Raw genomic sequence first — 26,198 nt, forward strand, 5'->3', positions numbered from 1 at the left:
CACATGACGAGCATTTAAGTCAAACAGATAGGTTTAAAACAGATCAGCATTTACAGAAGACTTCAAGCTGAAGATGGTGATGAGCCGCAGCAAAACATTTGAATTGTGCAAATATTTTAAACAAGGCTGTACGTCCGTGCATGACGATTTGTAAGACCTGTACACATAATCATTCACAAACATCATTTACACATTACAGGAAATTTCCTGGGAGTTATCCCTCGTTCAGTCCTTGCATTTTTTTTGTACATGGCTGCATTATTTCTGACATCTTTACAATTTTTTTAACACCTTACAACTAATTTAATGAGCGCTGTTAAAAATACAAATATTATATAACCAAAAGTATGAGGACAGGATTTGCATTACCCAACCACGCTGGAAAAAGAGAATTAGCGAGCTAAAACAAGCACTGTACCTTTGAGCCACAAGTACATTTAATGGTGAGTTCTTTGGTACTTTTACTCAAGTGCACAAGTAAATAAAAAACTCAGATTCCCTAAAGCAACTATTATTTATTTTCACTTAAGGCCAGGATTTGTTTACTGAAATGTGGTACTGTGACAGGAAGACACAAACCAGTTTGTAAAATTCTGTCCCACTCCAGTCAAGTGCAAGTGATGATATTGTAAAATGAAAGCATTTAGGAGTGACATCACCTTAACCACAGAGACGTAACCCACACAAATTTAAAGGACAGGGCTGATGAGTATTGAAATATGTAGCACGATCTCCTATCCTAGTCACTAGTCCTGTACATAGGGAGCCTCAGGAAATAGGTCAAGCAACTCCACAGATCACTATTCGTTTGCTTAGGGGGTACAAAGCAGGAAAAATCTTGGTTTGGAGAGTGCTGGGGGGGGATCAAATCAGTTATCTAAAACTCTGACTTCAACCACACTGAAAATCCTTAAAGAACAATTGCAATGTCTATTCTTGCTGAAATATTCATTTCCCCATATAAATGTTAACACAAGTAAAAAGTCTAAGCCTTTCTAAATGGCTGTTTTACAATAGCCAATGTTCACGCTGTGGATGTGAATATAACCATTCGACCACAGAATTAGTATCTGGGTTCATGGAGTTTTGCACATTTGAGTCTGGGTGCAATTGACTTGCAAAAAAAAAAAAAAAAAAAGTATTTTATTTTCTCACAGCAACGAGTAGGGGGATTCTGAGGTCTTAAAGGGGACCTATTATGCAAAATCTTATATTTATACATTCAAATGGGTGTCCAATGTGTGTGAGAGAAAATGTCCCCTGCTTTTGGTCCTTTTTTCATTTTTTTTTTAAAATTTGTCATGGCTTTAAACAAGCCAATAAGATTTCCCCCCTATTATAATCTCATAAGATGACCCAGTCTGAAATTTGGAACAAGAACAAAAACAAAAAAGTGTAAGACACTTCATTATCGTCGGGATACTTTAGCTGAAGCATTAAAATACACAGTTAAAGAAACAGTAACATAGCACCTTTGTCACAAACAAAATTCAGACACAATTTGATTACTTCCTTGTGTACAAGAGTTGGACGTCATGGTACTCTCATGCCAACCGAAGTGGAAGAGGAAAATATCTTTCAGGTCAACACTTAACCCCATCAGCACAAGCACACCTGATAAGGTCAAAGATAAAATAGTTTTATTTGGAGTCTCATAGTAAAGGTATGCCTCAACTTGCAAGACAACTTGTTGGCAGTATGTACAACATACCTGTAATTTCCATAGAATGGAATAAAAGCACAATATTTCATACGCACTCTTTAAATGAAACCAAGCATTCTCTAGGCAGGCAGGTTCACGGGGAAGGTTATTCCATCAAGACAATTACATTTAAGAGTATACAGTGCCACATACTACGTACTGAAATGGACAAACTTACATGTAATCAAAAAACTGCTTTTGAACTACACGATAACATTCAACTTCTTAAAGGAAGTTTACCTGTATTAAAAAGTTGTCCTCTTTTGGCCAAGCAGATTAAAAATCCAAGTCCCAAAACTATGTAGTCAGGATATGGAAAAGTCATGGCCAGCTACTTCCATTCATAATCTCAGGCAAAAAACAACACATTAACAAAATACATCCTTAACATTCCATTAAATAAACAAATTCAGCAACAGATATTTGCCAAAAAGGGGAGAACACAAGTCTTCCAAACCAGGATCACAAAGCCAACATACTCTTGTGTTCTTTTAAAAAGCACCATTGTATATCTCATGGAAAATTAGAAATATTACAAATGTAATTTTTTTATTATTATTATTATTATTAAATGCCTTTTTTCCTCCTTCTATCTCATAGCACATTTGGGAAAGATAATGGTTTGTTGCTTTACATTACTTGCTGCAAGACTATTCGAAGAGTCTGAAAAATATCGCAGTGTTAAAACTGCCAAGCTGCCACGCCTTGGAGGAAAATGAAGCTTCGCTTGATCCACGCACAAAGTGGCATCAGTGTTGAGAGATAAGAGGCTGAACCTTTCTGGCCTTTTTTTAAGACACTCCCCCAGGTTTCTGAACACACAGGAGAAAAGAGAGGAACGAGTTGTGGGAGGATGAGACAGAAAGGGACGAGGATGGAGGAGAAAGTCTGACAGCCAGGACAGATGCGTCTAGCTCGGTTCCGCGCGCAACTTCTTCCTGGTGGGAGGCTCCTCGGGCTCGGACTCGGAGCTGGAGTCAGAACCACCGTCGAAAGCCGACACGGCGCTGCCTTTAGGGTTGGTGTACAAGCTGCTGTCTGATGAGTAGCTGGCCTGCAGCTGTGTGTTCCCCTTGGCCTTCTCTAGAGCACGGACTGGTGTTGCACAAGAAAAACAAACAAAAACTTAATGAGGCATTTGCATTTTCACTTTCAATTCAACAAAGAAAACTTTATAAAACTAGATAGACAGATAATCACTCTTTATTTATTATTCTTTTTACTATTTTTTTGCACATTCCCACATTATTTCCTCCCTCTCAGACTCATGCCCATTAATGAATGTCGATGATATTGTCAGGATTCTACTCCTTACTTTTCCAGTTTTCACCTAACTACTTTGTATTGAAGACCAAAGAAACTGGCTCATGGAGTGTTATTAACTTCAGACAGGTTTCTAAGACTGTTATAACAGTTACATCCCTAACAGTAGTGGAAATAATTATGAAGTAATGTCTTTTTACTAGATGCAAAGCCTTCAAAGCTGAGCCTATATCTATCTATCTATCTATCTATTACACACACAGTATATACACTACAGTGGGGCAAAAAAGTATTTAGTCAGCCACAAATTGTGCAAGTTCTCCCACTTAAAAAGATAAGAGAGGCCTGTAATTTTCATCATAGGTATACTTCAACTTCAATGAGAGACAAAATAAGAAAAAAAAAAAAAAAAAAAAGAAAAAAATCACACTAGGATTTTTAAAGAATTTATTTGCAAATTATGGGGGAAAATAAGTATTTATTTATAGACCTGTAACAACTTCTTTAAGAGGGTCTTCTGTCCTCCACTCGTTACCCGTATTAATAGCATCTGTTATCAGTATAAAAGACACCTGTCCACAACCTCAAACAGTCACACTACAAACTCCACTATGGCCAAAACCAAAGGACACCAGAAACAAAATTGTAGGCCTGCACCAAGCTGGGAAGACTGAATCTGCAATAGGTTAGCAGCATGGTATGAAAAAAATAAATTGTGGGAGCAATTATTAGAAAATGGAAGACATACAAGAACACTAATAATCTCCCTCGATCTGGGCCTCGACGCAAGATCTCACCCCGTGGGGTCAAAATGATCACAAGAACTGTGAGCAAAAATCCCAGAAAGACATGGGGGGACCTAGTGAATGACCTGCAGAGAGCTGGGACCAAAGTAACAAAGGCTACCATCAGTAACACACTGCGCCACCAGGAACTCAAATCCTGCAGTGCCAGACGTGCCCCCCAGCTTAAGCCAGTACATGTCCAGGTCCGTCTGAAGTTTGCTAGAGAGCATTTGGATGATCCAGAAGAGGATTGGGAGAATGTCAATTCTAAAATAGAATTAGAACCAAAATAGAACTTGGTGTTTGGAGGAAAATATGGTCATGTATTGTGAGATTTTGCGTGAAAACCTCCATCAGCAAGGGCATTAAATATAAAACATGGCTGGGTCTTTCAGCATGACAATGATCCCAAACACACCATCGGGACAACGAAGGAGTTGATTTGTAAGAAGCATTGTAAGATCCTGGAGTGGCCTAGCCAGTTTTCAGTTCTCAAACCCATAGAAAATCTTTGGAGGGAGTTGAAAGTTCGTGTTGCCCAGCGACAGCCAACAAAACATCACTGCTCTAGAGGAGATCTGCATGGAGGAATGGGCCAAAGTACCAGCAACAGTGTGTAAAAAACCTTGTGAAGACTTACAGAAATGTTTGACCTCTGTCATTGCCAACAATGGGTATATGAAGTATTTTGAAATTTTGTTATTGACCAAATACTTATTTTCCACCATAATTTGCAAATAAATTCTTAAAAAATCCTACAATGTGATTTTTTTTCTTTCTTATTTTGTCGATATTTTGTTGAGGTATACCCATGATGAAAATTACAGGCCTCTCTTATCTTTTTAAGTGGAAGAACTTGCACAATTAGTGGCTGACTAAATACTTATTTGCCCCACTGTATATATACTGTGTGTGTGTGTGTGTGTGTGTGTGTGTGTGTGTGTGTGTGTGTGTGTGTGTGTGTGTGTGTGTGGTTGCTGACAGTTTGCTCTTTAGTCCCAGACAACTTCCAGAGCAATATACATACTGCCTGGCCAAGAAAAAGTTTTCACTTATTATATAAACTTTTTATTGTTTTCCCCACACGTATACAATTGTGTGGCCATATAAAAACCACTAGTTAGTGTTAGTGAGACTAAAAAAAAAAAAGCTTGAATTTGCTAGGGAGCACAAACAGTGGACTTTGGAGCAATGGAAAAAAGGTCATGTGGTCTGATGACTACTTCAGCACAATGAGAATGTCAGGATAAGAAGTGACGGCCATCATGCATAGTGCCCCCTGTAAAAGCCTGTGAAGGCAGAGTTATGATCTGGGGTTGCTTTAGTTGGTCATGTCTAAGCTCAGCAACTCTGTGTGCAAAACTAAGTAAGCTGAGGAACTCCATGTACTGAATGACCAGGGTGTCACATTAATGCATTTTTTCCCTTCCCTAACGACACACACATATTCATAGACTCAAATTATGGTTCTGGGAGAATGAGAAATAATTTTTACATGTGAGCTGGTCACCACGTGTCCATTATAAGCTAAGCTAAAGGCGATGAAAGCAAATATTTACTGTATAAATTTTTCTGTGGTCAGGTATTGTATATACTTTTTAAAAAAGAGGCATTTTTTTTTATTACCTCTACCAATTAAAAAAAGGTTCTGTTAGTGAACAAATGTTTAAAACTGAAACGAAGAATGTTGTGAATATTGAAAGGTAACTAAAATAAGACTAAACCGTGGAAGATCTCCCTTAACAGGACATTACAAAAATCCACAACTATGTACACATTTTGTCACACATTTTGCTAAAAACATTTTGCTCAGTTTCTCTTATAAAAGCATAAACCCTGGTGTTATTTCCTACTTATACTGAGCTATTAGTATAGTGATTACTATAAGAATTAGGGATGCACCGAAATGAAAATTCTGGGCCGAAAACGAAACCGAAATTTTTGGATGCACTTGGCCGAAAACCGATACCGAAACTGGCTTCATTAAAAAACATGTTTAAAATATTTTCTTTTTGTTTGTATTAAAAAAAACTACAAATTAATTAAGCAATCAAACTTTTATTGATAATAAATAACAGTAATAAGGATGTTTAACAATAACAAAACTAAATAAAATTTCTTTCTGTAACAAAATTGTGCAAAAAAAATGCTAGCTGTTTTTTTACTTCAATTTTAAATTACTGTACCAAACAACAGTGCACAAACAGAAGAAAAAAAATAAATCCAACCTCTTACTGTAAACAACATAACTATACACACTAAATTGGTCTGCTTTTAATTTAAGCAAAAGAAGCAGGTTTATCTTTATGAACAAAAGTTTTTCAGTTTTCTGGCTGAAGACACAGTTCCTCTTCTCATGAAGAACATACTGCACTGCATAAAATCACGCGGCTCAATGTGGTGTATTAGCCTACGAAATCCGATGTCCTCCACGACTGAAAACGGCTGGTCATCTAAAGCAATGAATTCCATTACTTTCTCTGTTATGTCACGTGCTTTAGCACGTGACCCCCTCTTGAAACTTTTGCAGAGCAAATGTTGCATATTGCAACTTTGCTGTCCTCATCTGAAACTCTGAAGTGCTTCCAAACCGCCGACATACTCCGTGTTTGATGCGTAATGACAGCGCGAACGAGACGGGAGGATGGGAGAGGCGTGGCGACAATTTCGGCTTTTATTTTCGGCGCTTATTTTCGGCGCTTTCTTACGTTTCGTCCGAAACCGATAATGCTATTTCGGCCGAAAATTTTCGGCGGCCGAAATTTCGGTGCATCCCTAATAAGAATGTTAGAAAGATGACTACCCTCACATTCTAGTTAAGAGGAATGCCAAGGTGATCATGCTTTGTGACTCATGTACTCTAACAGATGCCAACATTTCTAATAAGAAATTCTCAGCAGGCAGGGAAAATAAACAGAACATTTTCCAAAAAAACATTAGCATATGTCAGTAGAAGAGAAGACTAGAAGACTCAGATATGTGGTGTGGTCTAGCTAATAATAAGACATTCCTCTATTTGCAAGTTGTGAGTTTAAAGATCGAACTACAACCAACGTCAGCACAAGCAAATGAAAAATAATTGCACTCAGAAGCTGAGAAAATAGAAAAAAAGTCTTTAGGTGCCTTCAGTACTGCCATAGGAAGGGCTTGAAATCATAAAAACTACAGTTGATGTGGTACCTTTTTTGAGCAGTGTGGTAGATTTCACTGAAACCCAGTGGCAATATGGCACCCATACCAACATAATCGGTATGTACTAGAACCGAATCAGAGTTCGGTGCGACTTAAATGTCCGAATGATCGGTTGAAATTTCCATCCTCTTGTTCTTGTACATGGGAAGCATAAATCACCCTCACCACATGTGAAAATTATTTACAGACTAAGAAAAAAGCACATGAACACGAGGCACTAACAACACAATTTTAACTTACTTGAAGTAACGCAAGTGTCCATGTTTTCACATTGAATTAAAAGCTCGGAAAATGAAACCATCCATGTGAATCCAGCAATTACCCCCTTTCTCTGAGAGCAGCAGGTAGCGTTAGCTCGCTAAACAAAACACACTTAAATTAAAATGCCTAAAGCTAAAAGTTCTAAATTGTGTGGCCGTCTTTTACAACAAAGGATTCCAAAACCATGATTTGCAACAACTTTCAAACCCAATGAAACATTTGAGGATGCACAGGATAAAGTTAAACACGGTGCAGCCCTCTGCTTTTAACAGCCTGTGGACATCAGCTGGCAGTAAACGCATCCCCGACCCCAATCAGACCAACACTAGCAAAGTCAGGAGAGGTGTTCGTGTTTTGCCAGATAAGGTAAATATGGGCATATTTCCGAAATTTAAAGCTGGTGCATAGCATACTAAGAATACCAACCCTTTGCTGTTAATGTTGTTAAATTATTGTATTTTGTTAGGTACTATGTAAATAAATGGTTTGTACTTACTTATATTTTAAACTTTTTTAATATGTTGTTTATTTAAAAAATAATTATAATTTAAAAGCCGTTCTTAATGTTTTTCATGATTTTTTTAACGATTGTTTTAGACACCAGTACAATTTTAAAAGTATTTGGCACAGGTATTGTAAAAAACCCTAATTATCCCCAACCCTACAAGTAAGTACACCCTCATCTGGTAGGCATTGTTGTTAAAGCATCTGTGGCTCACACCTACCCTGCTGCTCCAGCATAGCATTCTGCTTCTTCAGGTCATCAATGTCCTGTTGGTGCGTATGGTTCTTGCGGCGCATGTACTGGATATACTCTGTGGCTTTGTCTAAAATCTGAGCTCTGGAAGCCTGTTTAACAAAGTCGCATCACACGTCTGAATCATGTACACATTTACCATACATACATTTATCAACATGACAAAATAATCCTGGTAAAAAGATTAAGTTGCAGCAAACAGTCTTAGAATAAAAAAAGCAAATTTCTAATTACTAAAATTAGTTACTTAACTAATTTCAACTTCTTATATTTGACAGCTACAAGGGGTGTTCAAGTCAAACCAGAATGAACTTTCTCAGAAATAAGAGCGTGAAACTGACCGAAATTTACATAAGACCTTAATGAGCTTGATGGCACGGAGGTGGCTCGGGGCCCACTGTAGTCGTCCCTGTGAATATCCTGCGAGTAAAGCGTCTGATCCTTGAAAATCTACGGATAACTTGTCACCGATTTGTGGAGATACGTATCTGTCTGTGGTAACTCTACACACAGTCATTTACAAACACCACGTGCAAATTACAGGGAATCGGCTTGGGGTTAGACACATCCTCTGTAAAGTCCTGACCTCGCTCAAAACCATTTCTTTCTTTTTTTTTTTTTTTTTAAACCCCATGCCAGCTTCTATGGCTGTATTCATGGCGAGAAGCATTTTTTATATTCAAGAACTAGATAAGATGTTTCAAATTTATTTTTTCTAAGAATTTTAAAACCATATTTGGATCTCAAAACTATTTCCACATTTGCACCAATTAAGTGGTTCCTGAGAGGCCAGTGTTTTAGACATGAAGTCAGACTGACCATGGCTCTGATGTGCAGAGTAAAATTTCTACCTTGATATTATCGAAGCACTAGTGAAACGCTGAGATAAGTGCATTAGTGTAACAGGGGATTATATGGAGAAAAATACTTTTTATTTTGCGCAATCCAAAGTCCTGGTTCGACTTGAACATTCCCAATTTCACTTACTGCACAACATTACTTAATCTGTAATCCCAAAAATCAAATGTCTTGAAATTAAATGTAAGTTGCAAATTAAGCTTTTGTATTGAAATGTGTGGTGGCCTGGGATACTAGTTTTTTAACATTTTCTACATTGGTTCTAAATATACACGTTTCCGAAACATTTCTTGCTTCAGCAATAAGTTAAAGCATTTAAGTCAAGCTTCCCCTAAAGGTTAAAAGGAAGGAAATTAAGCTCATGTCATTTTCTCTACAGCATGTAGTGAACAAACAAAATGATCAAAGCCTGATGTTCACTCCATTAGGCTATTAGCTAAGTTAGTTAAGAAAGACTGACTTTTTAAAACACAAAAAGTAAATACCAATATTTTCATTTAATTTTGCTGAAATAGAGCGCATCCTAAAAGTGTACATACAGCCATACAAATCACATCTGGCACAGATTTCATGAGAATTATTTCAATATCCTCTTGAGACCCGAATGTCCTCATACCGTAGGAGAACATGACATTTACTCTCAACATTAATGTCTATTTTATTTTATATATATATATATATCCTTGTACCATCCTCAGATCATATTAGGATTATTAAGTATAATTTTACTTAAAAAGCCCAACTTCCTAATGGTTGAAGACATTGTTATTAGCTATGAATAAAGAGAAACAGTCAGTAGAAATTGCAATGTACACAACAGTAACATCCAGGCATCAGGAGGTCTTTTTTTGAGAAGCATTCTTTCTTTCCTTAAATTTTTGTTGTTTTCAATTGCCACCATAATTGTGAGTGTTTCTAGTCACTCCCCCGCATCAGCAACAACTACACATGCTTCCCTCAACACATACAGTATGAAGCCACTGACCTCATTATTTTCCCAACTGCTGCTCACTCACTGTGAGGGAGCAGTGAAACACATTTAGAGGGCGGGGGGAAACTATCCACACCTGTCTGCTTGCATGAGCTTGACCTGTCCATGTGTTCTCTCCCTGTGAGGACACAGCTAATCTGCTCTGGGCACCTGGCTACAGATGGCTTTAGCATCAGAGAACTGAACTAGCAATCTCTGAAGGATATTTAATTAGACTGCCTTTAACTTTGATTATGACACACATTTGGTGGCCAGTTCTTGTGTGAAGATGATCCCTCACGCTCCCAGAACCACAATTAGGAGTATCGTCTATGACCGTGCCATCAGAGAAGAAGGGGGGAGGGGGAAAAACAAAAACACAATTGATAAACTGGTCATTCAGGTTGTCAGCCAAAGTTATAACAATGCTACAAAGTTGCTGAGACTAGACCTGACCAACTAAACAGTACAGTGGGCACTACGCATGATGGGTGTATCGCTTAAGATGCTTCCCTTTTTACCCTGACGCGCCAGTGACTCTGGAATAGATTCGATCTGGGCTCGTTAGACCACATGACCATTTCATATTGCTCAAAACTTCAATCTTTACGCACCATGGCAAATGTAAACCTTTTTTCCTGATTAGTCTCATTAACAAGTGGTTTACTTATGGCCACTCATATGGAACTGTTATGAGTTTTCATCAGACCACATGACTTTTCCCCTCACCATTTAGCTTTACTCTGATCGTGTAAAATTGGCAGCTCAGCACTGACATTTTAATAACGCATTGAAAAGTTTTTAATCCGAACTCAAGTAATGTTAGCAATCTTCTGAATTGTTTTCCTTGCCTCATGCAGGTCCTTTTAAAATGGTGACTTATTTTGGCCGGACAGTGTATATTTGTATTTATTTGAATACATATGCTTTTTTATGATTTACTAAATGTGAGTGTCAAATATTAAATATAATGTTGCCGTTTTTACAGCAACATTTTCCCAAACCACCACACATCTAACTGCAATCATGGTCCAATAGTTGTGAAAAAAAAAATCATAAATGTTGCACCTAATATAGAACACAAAAAAGACAGAATGAGAGATGTCCTCTAACCTTCTCTCCTTGTAAAGCAGGCACAGAGTCACGTAAACTGTGAAAGCTGTCTTTGATGTGGTCCCTGCGTTTGCGCTCCAGTGCGTTGTGGTGTGCCCGCTTGTCTGCCTGCAGTTTTAAATAAAACAATGCATTTTCTTATACAGACACAAAAACAGACACAAATAGCATAATTACTACAGTATCCTTATAATTCCGCTAACAAGGTACACTTCCCAAGCACTATGACTTGACCTTTACTAAACTTAAAAGTAATCAAGAGGAACACAGGCCATGTACAGAAGATTTATCACCGCTTTCAACATGTCTCGTTCTAAATGTTAGTTTATCATTGATATCAAAATAAAGTGTCAATACGCATTTTCTGAGACAGTAGGACAGCATTCTAACGATTACAGACTCCAATTTGAAGCAGCAAATCAGTGTTAATACTTTTATTACATTTCTACATATTCAATATATTTACATAATATATAAGTAAGCAAATAAGTTTTTACATTCCTTGAACCATTGCCACATTTTGTCGCGTTACAAATCTATTTTACCGCGTTTTTATGTAACAGCCTTACTCAAAGTGGCACATAATTGTGAAGTGGAAGGAAAATAATAATTGGCTTTTAAAATGTTTTACAAATAAAAATCTGAAAAAGTGTGGCGTACATCTGTACTCAGCCCCTTTTACTCCAAAACCCCTAACTAAAATCCAGTGGAACCAATTGCCTTCAGGAATGACCTAATTAGTAAATAGAGTCCACCTGTGTGTAATTTAATCTCAGTATAAATCCAGCTGTTCTGTGGAGTCCTCAGGCATTCGTTAGAGAACATTAATAAACAAACAGCATGATTAGTGTTTGACAGACCTCAACTGACAGGCCGGGCAAAGTGAAGACCATTAATAGGAGAAGCAGTCAAGAGGCCCATGAAGCTGCAGAGATCCACAGCGCAGGTGGGAGAATCTGTCTATAGGACAACTATTATTCGTGCACTCCACAAATGTGGACTTTATGGAAGAATGTTAAAAAGTAACCAATTGTTAAAAGAAAACCATAAAAAGTCGTGTTTACAGTTTGTCACATGCCATGTGGTGGACACAGCAGACATGTGGAAGAACGTGCTCTGTTCAGATGAGACCACAATTAAACATTTTGGCCTAAATTCAGAGCGCTATTACCTCATTTCCCCTACACTGGTGCTGGTGCCAGGTGCCAGTTCTGGTGCTCGGCCGGTGCTGGACCACCGAGAACCGGCCCGCATTTACACTAGACAGGAGCTCAGCGGGAGCTGCATGATAATACGTCACAGGCCACAAAAATTGTGAACCGGCACGGGAACCAGAACAGTGGAAAAGGGGTATGTGTGTGGCGGAAAACTAACACTGTGCATGGTGGTGGCAGCATCATCATGTTGTGGGGATGATTTTTTTAGCACACACAGGGAAGCTGGTCAGAGTTGATGGGAAGACTCTGAAGCAGAGGTTGACCTTTCAGCAGGACGACTCCAAACATACAGCCAAACCTACAATGTAATGGTTTAGATCAAAGCCCACTAATGTGTTAAAATGGCCCAAAGTCCAGAGCTGTTCACAGACGCCCTGCATTCAATCTGACTAAGCTTGAGCTATTTTGCAAAGAAGAATGGGCAAAAATCTCTCTACATGTGCAAAGCTGGTAGAGATGTACTTTAAGCGAAAGGTGGTTCTACAAGTCTAATAATTTTTAGATAATTATTTGTAAAGAATTTTGAATTTATCATTTTCCTTGCACTTCACAATTATGTGCCACTTTGTGCTGGTCTGTCATATAAAATGCATTTAGGTTTGTGGTTGTAACATGACAAAATGTGGAAAAGTTTGAATACTTTTGCAAGGCACTCCATATTCACCATGTCAATCAGAGCTACTGTAGTCTTAGATTCCTGTTCTTGGTCTATGATAGGGGCGAGCTCGTTACCACTCCACTACTCAGAGGGGCCAAACTCAAAATTTTGTGCATATATTTTTGTGCCAAAGCAACTTAGACAACATAAGATGGGCCACAAGCAAACCACACTTAGACTAGCTTACTTAAGTACAGTCTCAGACTGTTTTGTCCATTTTGAGGTTCACCTCATTACTGTCTAGTGTAAAGTGTCCACTTCATATTTGTTATATGGATAAACAACACACTGTACATGGGTAGATGCAGTTTTTTTATCAGGTCTTGGATAGAAAATAAGTGTAAAGGTAAATAATGACTGCCAGTGTTGTGTACTTTAGTGAGCAAACAGCATTCAATAGGCTGGGCAGTTATTTTTTAAAATCCCCATGTTGAATTATTTCCTTTAAAAACAGGAAGGCGCGTTAAAGTGCTTGACTGATTTACATAACATCCTATAGTGGAGATTTGCGACACTTTTGATGAATGCAGACATGCTTTTAACGGTAACCTAGTGAAATACATACATATGGAGCAGCAAAGCATTTAGGAAGAAAGTTTTATTAATGCTAATCTAGTTTACAGTAGTGCACTGTTTACAACTTCAGCCATTGTTGATGAGCAGCTACCATGGTACTGAAGAATGACAGAGTCCATGAAGTGAGAATTTCCTGGTCAGTAAAATGCATTTACTGTTACTTAGAATACATTAGGTATGTAAAAGTGTATATTTCCTTTTTAATTACAAATACATGTAATATACTATGCATTTTCCTTATTGTTAAAAAAAAAAAAAAAAAAAAAAAAAAACGCACCCTAAATATATATATCTTCAGTTTAACTGTAGGGTAGATGGATAAGGATTTAACTCTGCACCAAGTTGTTCTACGTGCAAAGCAGTTCCAGGTTCACACCTGTTTATATTATGCTCTGAAACAATACAAAGTGACAAATAGTAGGTACAACCCTACTATTTACATTTACTACTGTCCAGACAACGCACAAGAACGGACCCGTGCTGACTCAAAAATCAATTTGTAAATGATTTATTACATTTATAATAACGATGCACCAGTCGATCAGCCGGTGACCAAAAATTGCAGTTTTTCAGTTTGATCATTCATGGCGATCATGCTGGGCATAACTGACTCTGTCCCAAGTCCACAAGCATCTGAGTGGTATGCAATGGCGTTACATTATCAAAAGTCGTGTGCATTAAATAGCCTCCGTTCTGTCTTTTTCCTCTAAACACTGCAAGCTAATTAGTCTCAAACCCACTCATTACAAACACATAAACCCATCTCAAAAACACCATGAGCACCAACTAATCTTAAAACAACTGCTTACAACTGCTTAACATGACATGTGATCCCACAAGCAGCTACAATCTGAACTATTTCCACACTGGCCTCCCGGGTGGAAGGAGTAAATTAGTATTAAAAGTTTGTTTAAAAAGTAAAATAGCTTTTGGTGTAAATTAAAAAGTTTAATAATAAACTCCTGTGTTTTACGTTAGTTTATATTGCTTTTGGTTTTTAAGTGAGAAAACTAATGATATAAGGAATAATATATGGTTAATTAATTTCTCATCTTCAATTCAGTTGTGAAGCTGGTGAATAAAATTAAGATATACAAGTTATCATAACCTTTTTTCTTTTTATGTTTATTGTAAAAATAATACACTATTATAAAATGTAATATTGAATCAGGATATTTATGAAATTGTGATACTTACAGAAACATAATATTAATCGAATCAGCACCTGGTTATCATAATATCGTTTCAGGTGGTGACTGGTGATTCCCATTTCTACTAAAAAACCCTCAAATGTCCCTGTCAAGTACCCCCCCCCATCCCAAATAAACCAACTGACCATTTCCCCCGCCCCTAAACCAAGAAATGGTGTTTACAAGTTTTACAACCATGTTTGCTGTAGAGGATGCACACATCTGGAGGCAGGAGACAGATGTTCTAGAGAGCATTTCAATGAATAAAAAAGCACAAGTAAAGGTTTTTCTTTTTGAAAACAAAAATCAGCTGATTAAATTAAAACTGTAAAAATTATTTTAGACCTGCAATTGTAAAAATTCTACAATCATAAGACGTAGAAACAGGTAGAGGTCTGGCTCGGTCTACTGAAAAAATGCAAGTCGCTCTAGATAAGGGCGTCTGCCAAACGTTGGAAATGTAAATAATTGAGTGTTTACAAGTTTTACAACCATGTTTGCTGTAAAGCTTGACACAACTGGTGGTGGGATACAGATGCTCTAGAGAGCATTTAACTGGATAAACAAGTACAGTGGTATCTCGTCATACAAATTTAATCCATTCTGGGGGCGAGTTTATAGGGCAAAATTTCATATTGCGAAGCGCATTTTCCCATAGGAAGTCATGTAAATGAAGACAATCCGTTCCAGACACAGAAATATTACCAATACTACCAATTCCCAAAACTATAAGTCACATTTTTGCACATAAAACAATTAAAACATTTAGAAAAGAAATAAAAATTAAGTAAAATAAGAAAAAAGTAAATAGACATTAAACCTCACTTAAGCTTAACTTGATTCCTCTTGGCACGAGCTGCTTTAAAAACAAAACTGAAAGAGGCTCTTTTTTTTGTTACTAACATTCTTGGGACCCATGGCGCTATGTCTTCACTATATTATGTACACAATACAAAAAAAAAAATAAACAAACACTTCACTTGCTTTTTAACTGACACAAGCAACTTTTAAACAGCTCCCAGACGGACGTACACGCAACTTAACCAGCGTTCGGTTGTATGCCGAAAATGTTTCATATGCAGGACAAATTTCTTGCAAAATTTTTAGTTCTTAAGGCGAAATTTGTGAAGTGGGGCGTGAGGCGTATGTCGAGGTACCACTGTAAAAGGTTTTATTTGGAAAATAAAAATCAGCTAAGGAAATTTAAACTGCCAAAAATCTCTCAAGTTGTTTTAGATATGTGATTGTACCAGTGATCATAAGGCAGATGAACAGGTAAAGGTACAGGTAACAGGTGGCTCAGGCTACTATGATGAAATTTATATAGTTAACCCTATTTATAATCTAGGGTCAGATATTTCTGATCTCAGATATTGATGTTAATGTATTTTTCTGTGCTAACATCATCCTTACAGGATTTGGGCAATCAAGCAGTCTAGTGGACATGAATTGCTGCAAAAACGACCTGCAGTGAACATGTTTAATACAATAATGATAAAATCTAGCAGGCATCAGGCAGGTAATCGAGCTAAGGGCCACATGAGGAGCAGGATGAGGAGAAGGAGGAAGAAGACAGGAGCAGCAACACAGAGAGCGCAGAAGCGCTTCCGAGCTCATTAGTTAGCAAAGCGGCTACATACCACTGGGTGAAATCTCGACGACTCTTCCTGTAAAAATAAATAAATAAAAAAGTCGACTTAAGTGGGAATAAAGAGACACAACTCCGAATATAGATAAAATGTATAGACCCAGTCACACACTCGAACTATATAGGAAATCACGTGTAAAACAGCGCTAGCTATCTCTAGCATCCTGGAGGCTAGTTAGGCTGTGACTGAAGCACGCGCCTCATCCATAACACAAACACAGACATTGGAGTCTAATCATGGAGCTCGACCTACATCACTGTCAACTTCGATGTCATCGTTATCACTCATTCTCCGAAATCGCCTGAAATCTCACTCGTATTCCGAGCAAACACCACCGCTCCACTGCGAGACAAGAGGGACTCGCGCAGACGTGTACACGTGACTGAGCGACAACGCGAGGTGCGCGCATGCGCCGCAGCGCGAAGCATGCTGGGCTTTAGGGTTCTTAAAGAAACCCCGCTGGTAGGAAAGAGATCGACAGAAATGAGGCCACGACTTACTAACGCGTCGGAACGGGATCGTTAGGTCGTGGCAAAACCAAAACGGAAAGTAATGTATCCAGTACTCAGGTGTGAAATGAAACTGCTGATGACAGGATCATAGGCACCAAAGGGACATTTTGGCGTATGGGCCACAAAAGCCATCTTTATATCTCCAGAGTGGGATAATCCGTTGCCCGATATATTGGCACAGGCACCTCTTGCTTTGTCTTGCTTTGTCTCTGACCTTTTTTTTACTAAGGGTGAAGTGATATGACAATGAATGACAAATATCCACCAGACTTTACAATCGAACTGCAATCCCAAACCACCTGACAGGCCTGCTGCTCAGTAAGGCAAGGGGGATAATCTTCATTACACTGTCCACAGATAGGGACCCATTCTCTGTGTCTGTGGAGGCACTCTGTGCCAACTGCAGACGTCCGCTAAACCACAATCCCTCCTGCACAACAATATTGGATATACTGTACACTTATCGGTCATAATTTTATAACATGGGCGATGGCATATTCTAATAAACGGGACAATACAAAGTCCTAAAACAATGATAACTGCTTTTTGATATACAAACACTTGATGATGAAAAGTGATGGAAAAAAGAAAAAGACAATACATTTTTTTGAAAAAACTATTTACCAGGAAATGCTTATTTTCTATTCAATATTTATGTCTGCAATTAGGCGCCCCCTCGTGGCCAAAGCTCAAATGAGCAGTGACGTCAGACTAGTGGTTCACTTGTTGTTTACAGTTGTACAGTACCATATTTTAGGATCTCCTTCGAAGACAAACTCTGGTGAGGCGATTTGAAAATAGCCGGTTAGCTATGCTTAAGATGTAACATCTCATTAAACATTATACCTGTTTATTTTCTTCATTTTTTCATCAGTCAATTTATTTTATAAAATGCATATCCTGTGTTTTTTTTTTTACTAATATGATTTGGTTGTCATTTATTTTTACCTTACACTGTCTTTTTTGTTTTACTTATTTGTTGAGCTAATTTACAGCTAATCTGATATAGCTAATGCAGTATGCATTGTAATGCTATATCAGAGATTTTAGTGAAAAACAATCTAAACTTCCTTTGTGGCTTGATGTTATAATAAGCCCTATTTGTTTGTTGTTTTGTTATTTTAGCAGATTATTTTTTAGATATTTTTCAGTTTTGTGTTTTTATAAATAAAAATAATAATATTAAGAGATCTGAGTTATTGTTTTTTTTATCCTGTTTCTTTTTTTGCTATAACATTTTAATTGGATATTAGAAAACGTATAAATTATTATAAAATTCATAAATATACACAGTATTGTGTAAATGTTTTAAGCCATTGTTTCGTTATACAGTATTAAATAAAATTATGTAGGTTAAATAAAGGTACAATAATTATTTTTCATAGATTTTCTCCCTAATTTAATCATATTTAATTCCCACACCTTACTAGGCTACTACTCAAGGAGAGTCAAGGAGAGCTGAATACTATCACCTGTTTCCTCCAAACCATATCACGCCAGGCAACCGCATCTTTTCCAACTGCTCACGCACTGTGTGGGGTGGCGTAGCACACTCGGAGGACAGCGCTATCTGCTCGCTTGTGTGAGCTTACAGTAGACCATGACTGGCTGTAGAGCCGTGATTGATGTGAGAGTGCTAAGTGCCTCCCATCTCTAGGCCCTCGGCTGCAGGAGGCTACAGCATCACTCACTCATCATCATCTCCGGATGATGGGGCAAGCACTTTACCACTGTGTCACTGTCATTTCTCCTCTCGTCTGTTTCAACCACTCAGCATTCAGCATCACCAGTATACCAAACACCAGCCTGATTATCTGTCATCATCTGCACCTGTTAAGCCACAATCAAACAAACAAATAATCTGAAATTGCTCAGGTACAGGAACTGGACTTAAAATAAGATCCAAATCTTTTTTCTTCCTAGGTCTCTTCCTAAATTTGCCTTGTCTTATTCCCAACCATCATAAGAGGGCCCTCCCATATTAGTGATAAACTGTTGCCCATGCATTGTTAGAGCGTCATACACTGGGAGGACAGCGCTATATGATCCTTCCTACTTGTGTGAGACTCCCCCGAGAAGGCCTGGCGAATCTGCTCCCTCTAGGCTCCTGGCTACGAATGGCAGTAGAATTGCTCAGGAATTAAACTTCATTTCTTCTTGCTTTCAAAAGCCATCATCATAAAAAGTCTGCCCTGCAACTGCATGATTAATACTGATGACATGGTTAATGGTGTTTCCTGTGACATAGTGGACCTCAAAAAAGTTTTAATTAGCTTCATCTTAGAAAACTCCGCTTTGCTTCAGCCATGATCACCAGTAGAGTAAGATAAATTCTGAGAGGTGTCCACAAATTTTAAAAGTTTTTTAAGAGCATGCTTTCATGTATGAATTTCAGCCAGGGGTCATAATTTTTTATGGAAACTTCAGGTTCTTTGGTTCCTGTGCTAACTCTTTGACATCCAAGGCTAAATGTTCTTTATAGTGCAGTGTCACAATACTGTAAGTGCCTCACATTGTTCTGTTAGCTCCTCATTTGAAAGATTGAAAAGTAATTTTCAAGTCTTGCCACAGATTCTCAATTGGATTCAGGTTTGGAATTTTGCCTGGGCCATACCAACACATACAGTAAATATGCTTTAATCTAAACCATTCCATTGTAGCTCTGTCTGTATGTTTAGGGTTGTTGTCCTACAAGAAGTGAACCTCCATTCCAGTTTCAAGGCTTTTGCAAACTCTGACCAGCCTTCTCGTATCTGCTGAAAAAAAGTATCCCTACGACATAATACTGCCGTCACCATGTTTCACAGTAGGGTTGAGGTGTTCAGAATGAGGTGCAGGGTGATCTTAATTCCATTTAGGCCAAAAAGTTCAATTTAGGTCTCATCTGACCAGAGCACCTTCCACATGTTTGCTGCATCAAACGCCAAACAAAACTTCTTATGGCTTACTTTCAACAAATTTCTTTCTTCTTGCCATTATTCCATAAATGCCAGATTTGTAGAGTGCATGACTAATAGTTTTCCCGTAGACAGATTCTCCCACCTGAGCTGTGGATCCTCAAGAGTTACTATGGGCCTCTTCATCTGCTTCTTTATTCATTCTCTTCTTCCCTATTCTGTCAGTTTAGGTGGATGGCCATGTCTTAGTAGGTTTGCAGTTGTGCCATACAACTTTCTATTTGCTGATGATGGATTAAACACTGCTTCATGAGATGTTCAAAGCTTGGGATATTTGTTAATAATCTATAGATAGAGTACTTTATTAATCCGAAAGGGAAATTGTATCCGTACAGCAGCCAATTCACATAATATACAACATTTATGCAGCTAACAAGAATTGCAATTAAAAAAAAGTTACAATTAAGGTGCATTAATGAACACTGTTAACAGTTTAAGGTGCATAAATGAGGTACAATTGTGTCAAGTTTATGGTGCATTAAAGAGGTAGAAAAATGCTATCAAATAATAGATGAATATGAAAACACTGCTTCTATGTACACGTGCATGATGATTGTATATACAGGTGGGGATGAAAATGTACATAAGGTGCACCAGCAACGAATATAACCAGCAAATACTAATAAAAAGAGGATGTAATGAATGAAGGATATCCCTATAGTGCATTGAAGACAGAATGTATACGAGCAAATTCATTCTGATGTCAGAGTAGGAGATCCCTCTCCTGACAGGGAGCAGAGTTATTGTAATTCTAATTGCAGTTGGCAGAAAAGACTTCCTGCAGCGTTCTTTATCACAGCGGAGCTGAAGCATTCTCCTACTGAAAGTGCTCCGCTGTTAATCCAGTATGTTGTGAAGGGGGTGTGAAGTGTTCTCCATGATGGTTAACAGTTTGTGTAACATCCTTCTCTCCACTACCAGCTCCAAAAATTCTAGAGGAGTGTCCGATATTGAGCTCGCCTTTTTAATGGGTTTATTGAGTTTCTTAGAGATACTGATTCTGATGCTGCTGCCCCAGCAGATGGAAGCAAATAATATCGCACTTGCCACAACAGACTGATAAAAGATCTAACCCTAGATCTTGCTGACATTAAAAAACCTGAATTTCCTTAAGAAGTAGAGTCTGCTCTGACTTTTACTGTAGACAGCATCAGTGTTGCATTTCCAGTCCAATCTGTTGTCAATATGAACTCCAAGATATCTATAGTTCTCCACTACCTCCACCTCCTCACTCAGAATACCTAACTAACCCTGCTTTAAACTGATCCGCAACTTTAGTCCTGACCTGTCTCTTGTGTTCCTTGAGTTTCATGATGCTGTTTGCTCATTAATGTTCTCTAATCATCCTCGAAGGGCTTCACAGAACATCTGGATTTATACTCAGATTAAACTAAACACAGGTGGACTCTATTTATTAATTAAGTGGCTTTTGAAATCAGTTGGTTCCACTGGATTTTAGTTAAGGGTATCAGAGTAAAGGGGGGTGAATACAAATTCAAGCCACACTCTTCAGATTTTTATTTGTAAAAGATTTTGAAAACCATTCATCATTTTCCTTCAGCTTTACAATTATATGCCACTTTATGTTGGTCCATCACATAAAATCCCAATAAAAAAAAAATTTTACGTTTGGGGTTGTAATGGGACAAAATGTGGAAAAGTTCAAAGGGTATGAATACTTTTGCAAAGCACTGTAGTGTGATAGAGATAGATTTTTGCCAGCTTGATATGATTTCACTCACTATTGAAAACACCTTGCAGTTCAGGAATTCAGTTAGTTCTAATAATGCCAGGTCCCTTTTTGGAGCCAGTTATTGTGCTCTTTCAAGCCTGGCTTAATGTGGCATTAGTCCAACTTCTTTGAGAAACTTTTTATTTGAAGGAGAGAACAATGCTTCTGTGTGTTTCCATAGTGCCAGATTGCATAATAGTAGTCATATCAAAACCACTCTCTTTCTAATCCTCTCAGCCATGAGTGACCTCAAAGCTTTATGAATTGTTTCCCATTTTTTGATCCAGTTTAGTTGTTCTAGTCCTGCTGCTGTGTGAAGTTAGCAAAGAACTTGCTGTTCTATGTTTCCAATCTGTCAGTCCTAAACAATGATCCTGTACATAAAAGTAAAAAAGTATAGACATCCCAGGTTAAATATTACTATAAAAAAATAATAAAAAAAAAACTGAGGAGATTACTGGAACTGTGTTAGGGTTTCTTCAACACGTAGGGAATAGTGCTGAAGCATTAATTTTGTGGAAGAACTGTTCTCAGAAAAAAAAAAGAATGAAGATCACCTAAACACTTGGTGAAGTTGAATGATAAAAAATCAACAGTAAAAACCATAGCTATGTTTAATAGTGAACGTAAGAGCATTTCAACATACACAATGTGATGAGAACTCAAGGATTGGGACTGAACAGCTGTGTGACTATAAGAAAACCAATTGTCAGTAAGACTCATCAGGAAAAAACTTGCCATGAAAATGCCATGTGTTCTGATTGACCATATTCTAGTGTGATGTGTGCGTCAGGGTAAGGAGGGAAGCACATAAAGCAAAGCTCTGAAGGCAGTGTTATGATCTGAGGTAGCTTTAGTTGATCTGGATTACATCTATGATCAACAAAGTTATGTGGCAATAAAATGAAGTCAGCTGATGATCTGAATGTATTAAATGACCAGGTTATCACATCAATGGATTTTTTTTTAGCTCTTATTGCACAGGCATCTTTCAGAACTCAAATTGTGAAGTGGCTCTGGGAGCATGAGGAATCATTTTCACACATGAACTGGCCACCACATTGTGTTCTATAATCAAAGGTAAACGTTACTAAATGAAATCTCTCTCTCTCTCTCTCTCTCTCTCTCTCTCTCTCTTTGCGTCCAAACTATAATTGTGCTGCTCTTATTGCTGTCTGAAACCAATTCTCATTTCAAACACCTACTACATGATTGAATGGTTCATGGAGGGAAGGCTAATCATGCAAAAACGTCCAATAGTCAGCATGTGAGGATATTCACACTTCTATAACTAGACACCACTCTGGTTATAGAATACAATGCCATACAAATATGCAGTATAGTGAAGTATATAATTGGGGTTGAGCCTGTTCCCCCACGTCCCACCAACCCAGGCTTCCCCTGCCTTGTGCCCTAAGCTCAAACACACCTGGAATAGGCTGGACAGAACTTATTAAAACTTTGGCATTTCCTTAGGTGTTTTAAATATATAAATGAAATAAATTAATATATAAATTAAGTCAACATGTTGAGAGGTAAAGTTATGAACAGTTACATGCTAGATTATGAACCAGAAGTTTTGACAGCATACTGAGTCTACCTGTGGGTTTGTCTTTAATCAACTGCTGCACAGAATTTGAAACTTAAACTAAAGTTTAACCTGCACCATAAGTGAAATTAAAATGTTATGCGATGTTATGAACAGTTATGTACCGGATTTTACTAATCTACTTTAAAATAATCTGCTAATAAGCTACTTGCTCAATGTAAACAAAGACCTGCACCAGTAGAGATTAATAAAATTTTTTTAAAAAGGCATATTTTGACTGGGATTAATTCATATTTTCACAGCTAGAATAACAGTGCTGAAGTGGTATAAATAAATTTTAAGACAAAACGTAATCTTCGTCCGATCTACTTTTTCGATTTCTGATTACCAAACAGGATGTGTATTTGGCATGAACAAACTCAACGCACACGAACAGATCACCAAACAGGATGTGTATTTGGCATTAACACACTTAACGCACACAGACAGATTACCAAACAGGAAGTGGATTTGGCATAAACATGCAACCTCCATGCACACAGACCAGAAAGCGTGACTTGAACCCTCGACTCTGAAGGTGCATTGCCACAGCGCTTAACACTATACCATTTTGCTGTCAAGAGTCTGTTTAAGAATTTAAAAATAAAACATATTGAGTTTTCATGTTCACTGTACTGAAATTAGATGCATAATATCTATTTATGTGTATATCTTAAAAATCTCCCATTGGTCAAATGAAGTTTACAGCAAAGACAGAAATCAATTAATTTGGGTGTGTTTTTACACACACACACACACACAGAGGACATTAGAATGAGTAGGCATATTGAGCAACCAGAAAAGTTCATCAGTTTTATGAGACGTCCAGTCTTAGATAATGGACGTTTTGCGAAACACTTATTACGACATATTCATCACTATCTTCAATTCGTCAGAAGGTCGGCAACTGCTTGCTTCTTAGGTGTTTTTCGAACATTTTTTTAAACCACATGTACATATATTTTCCAATCATATTTTGATTTTCCATTTAAAATAATAGCATCAAACACACCTGAAAATGTATGAGATGTGTTACTGCTAGTGTATTGCATAGATACACAGATGCTTGCTAAAGAAAAAGAACAAGGAGATAAAGCTCAAAGACATAAAAATTAATAATTAGTAAACGATACAGAGGGAAAATATGTAAGACCTAACATGCACAGGATAAGCAAAAGATAAGCTTAGTTATGATAAATTTGCTCATGATAAGATGTTCAGAAACAGGTTGGACCTTCTGGACCACAATCACGTAGTAAAAAAGTTTAAGGTAGACTGTCAGCGTCGCCCAAGTCCCTTGTTTGTCTCAAGCCATGTTTTTAATATGCATTAGCAAAGTGGGGTGAAGGTTGGAGATTGAAGCATTCGACTTGATGCGAAAGCTGATTCCCAAACAATTCAACCTAAAAAAGATGTGTTACAGTTAAGCGATGAGAAATACAGTGTTTCTAATTAATACATGGTACTGCTAAGAGCTCTGATTGACAGCCAATGCCTAATAATTATCTGAGCCTGGTATTGTCTTACAAGCCTTTTTCCTGCCAAATCTCCCAAATAAGTCTCATATCAACAAAACTGCTTTAGGCTGCAAACAATGTGCTCACAGCATGTTTTTTGCACCATTTTTGTATATTTTCATGACTTTTTTTTTAATATAAAACTCAGAATTTTGAAATCCTCAAACCAATCCATGTGGCACTAACACCTATGCCATGTTTAAAGTCATATGGATCATGCATTTTCCCCAACTTAATCTTTGATGTAAACCTTACCCAAAGTGTGATTTGATGCACTGCCACATGATCAGCTCAGTGAATATCTGCATGTATAAGCAGGTGTACAGGTGTTGCACTGTAATTAAAGTGGACAGATTACACATATGAATGCAATTCTAGAGAGGTCAGTAGAAAACATTTGCACCATCTGTCTTTTTTGTTGTTTGCAGTGTAACGATGATCCGAGTTCAAGTCAAACCGGGACTTTTGATTGAGATTAACAGGCCACATTTATGAAAGTAAAAACTTTCTTTATTTTTCTATATATTTTCTATATATAAACGCTAAACAAATGCACTTATCGCAGCGTTTCACTAGTGCTTGGATGCCATTAAGGTTAAAAAAGTTTCTTAGTACGCTGGAGCCATACCAATACTGCCTGCTTTACACCGAAAGCAAATGTCATCAGAAGTGCCAGTTTGTCTTGAACACCAGCATAGAGAAGCCACTGCTGAATCAGAACATAAATTTGGGGCTTATTGTGCAATTCTACGATTTGTTATTTCCAAGAAGTGGCCAGAGAGTCTTGGCAGAGAACCAGGCGTAGCTCTTTGTTCTCATTCTTGTGAGCATCTCAATGAGTGTGAATGCAAAACAAAACATAGTGATTTATTAAAAGTGGTCCCATAATTATCAGAAAAACAAAAAAAAACTTTTTCACATTGCTGGTTTCACACATGAGGCACTTTATACAGTACACATGTAGATGATGTTTCATTTTATTTTAACCTTTCAGAAAAATCACAAACCGACCCATGAATGGTGAATTTACAGTTTCATAATAGGTCAGGTCTCTGTAGAAACCATATGAAATAAAAATTGTTATACAAAAGAATTCTCTTTTACATTAAAACATTTGTAGTTCAATATACTGTATAGAAGTGATTTAACATCCTTTGATTTTAATTTAAATGATTTAAAATTTACAGTCCAGATTTATTGGCAAACTGAACTAGAAACCCTGTCACATAACAACTGTAAAAGACTGGTACACTACCAGTGAAAAGTTTGAACACACTTTTTAATTTCATGGTCTTTCCTGATTTGTATTTGTTTCTATACTGTAAAACTATCCTGAAAGAACACAAAATATACAATAATCTCCTTTAAACAGTTGATATTGAGATGTGTCTAATATGTATGCTCCGTAAAGCCTTTATAACAGGTCTAATCCGAGGTGCTGTTAATTTGGGATTTTTTCCTCTGCAGCAGAGGTAAGTTTTGGTTTTGCTTTCTGAGATGATCTTCATGAGATAAGTTTCATCATGGTGCTTGATGGGTTTTGCAAATGCACTTGTTTTTGCAAGAACTGTTCCAGAACAGTGGATCTTCATGTTTTAAAATAATAACTGACTGTTGCCTTTACTAAATTACTTAATTACATAATGTCATATGGGTTATTTCATAGTTTTAAAATATCCAGTATTGTTCTAGAATGTAGTA

At 37.5% G+C, this 26,198-nt stretch overlaps 1 protein-coding gene across 1 annotated transcript; it reads right to left on the reverse strand.

The window, feature by feature from the left end:
• Positions 1-1,618: 1,618 nt before the first annotated feature.
• On the reverse strand, positions 1,619-16,594 carry LOC128535909 (protein max-like). The gene is made up of 5 exons (XM_053510011.1): positions 16,444-16,594; positions 16,183-16,209; positions 10,902-11,009; positions 7,929-8,052; positions 1,619-2,797 (listed from the first exon to the last, which is right to left on the reverse strand). Exons 1-5 carry the CDS (start codon positions 16,477-16,479, stop codon positions 2,613-2,615), a joined length of 480 nt encoding a protein of 159 aa, XP_053365986.1. The 5' UTR covers positions 16,480-16,594; the 3' UTR covers positions 1,619-2,612.
• Positions 16,595-26,198: the final 9,604 nt, after the last annotated feature.

Source organism: Clarias gariepinus, chromosome 13 (genome assembly GCF_024256425.1).
Source record: "Clarias gariepinus isolate MV-2021 ecotype Netherlands chromosome 13, CGAR_prim_01v2, whole genome shotgun sequence".
Classification (NCBI taxonomy): Eukaryota; Metazoa; Chordata; class Actinopteri; order Siluriformes; family Clariidae; genus Clarias; species Clarias gariepinus.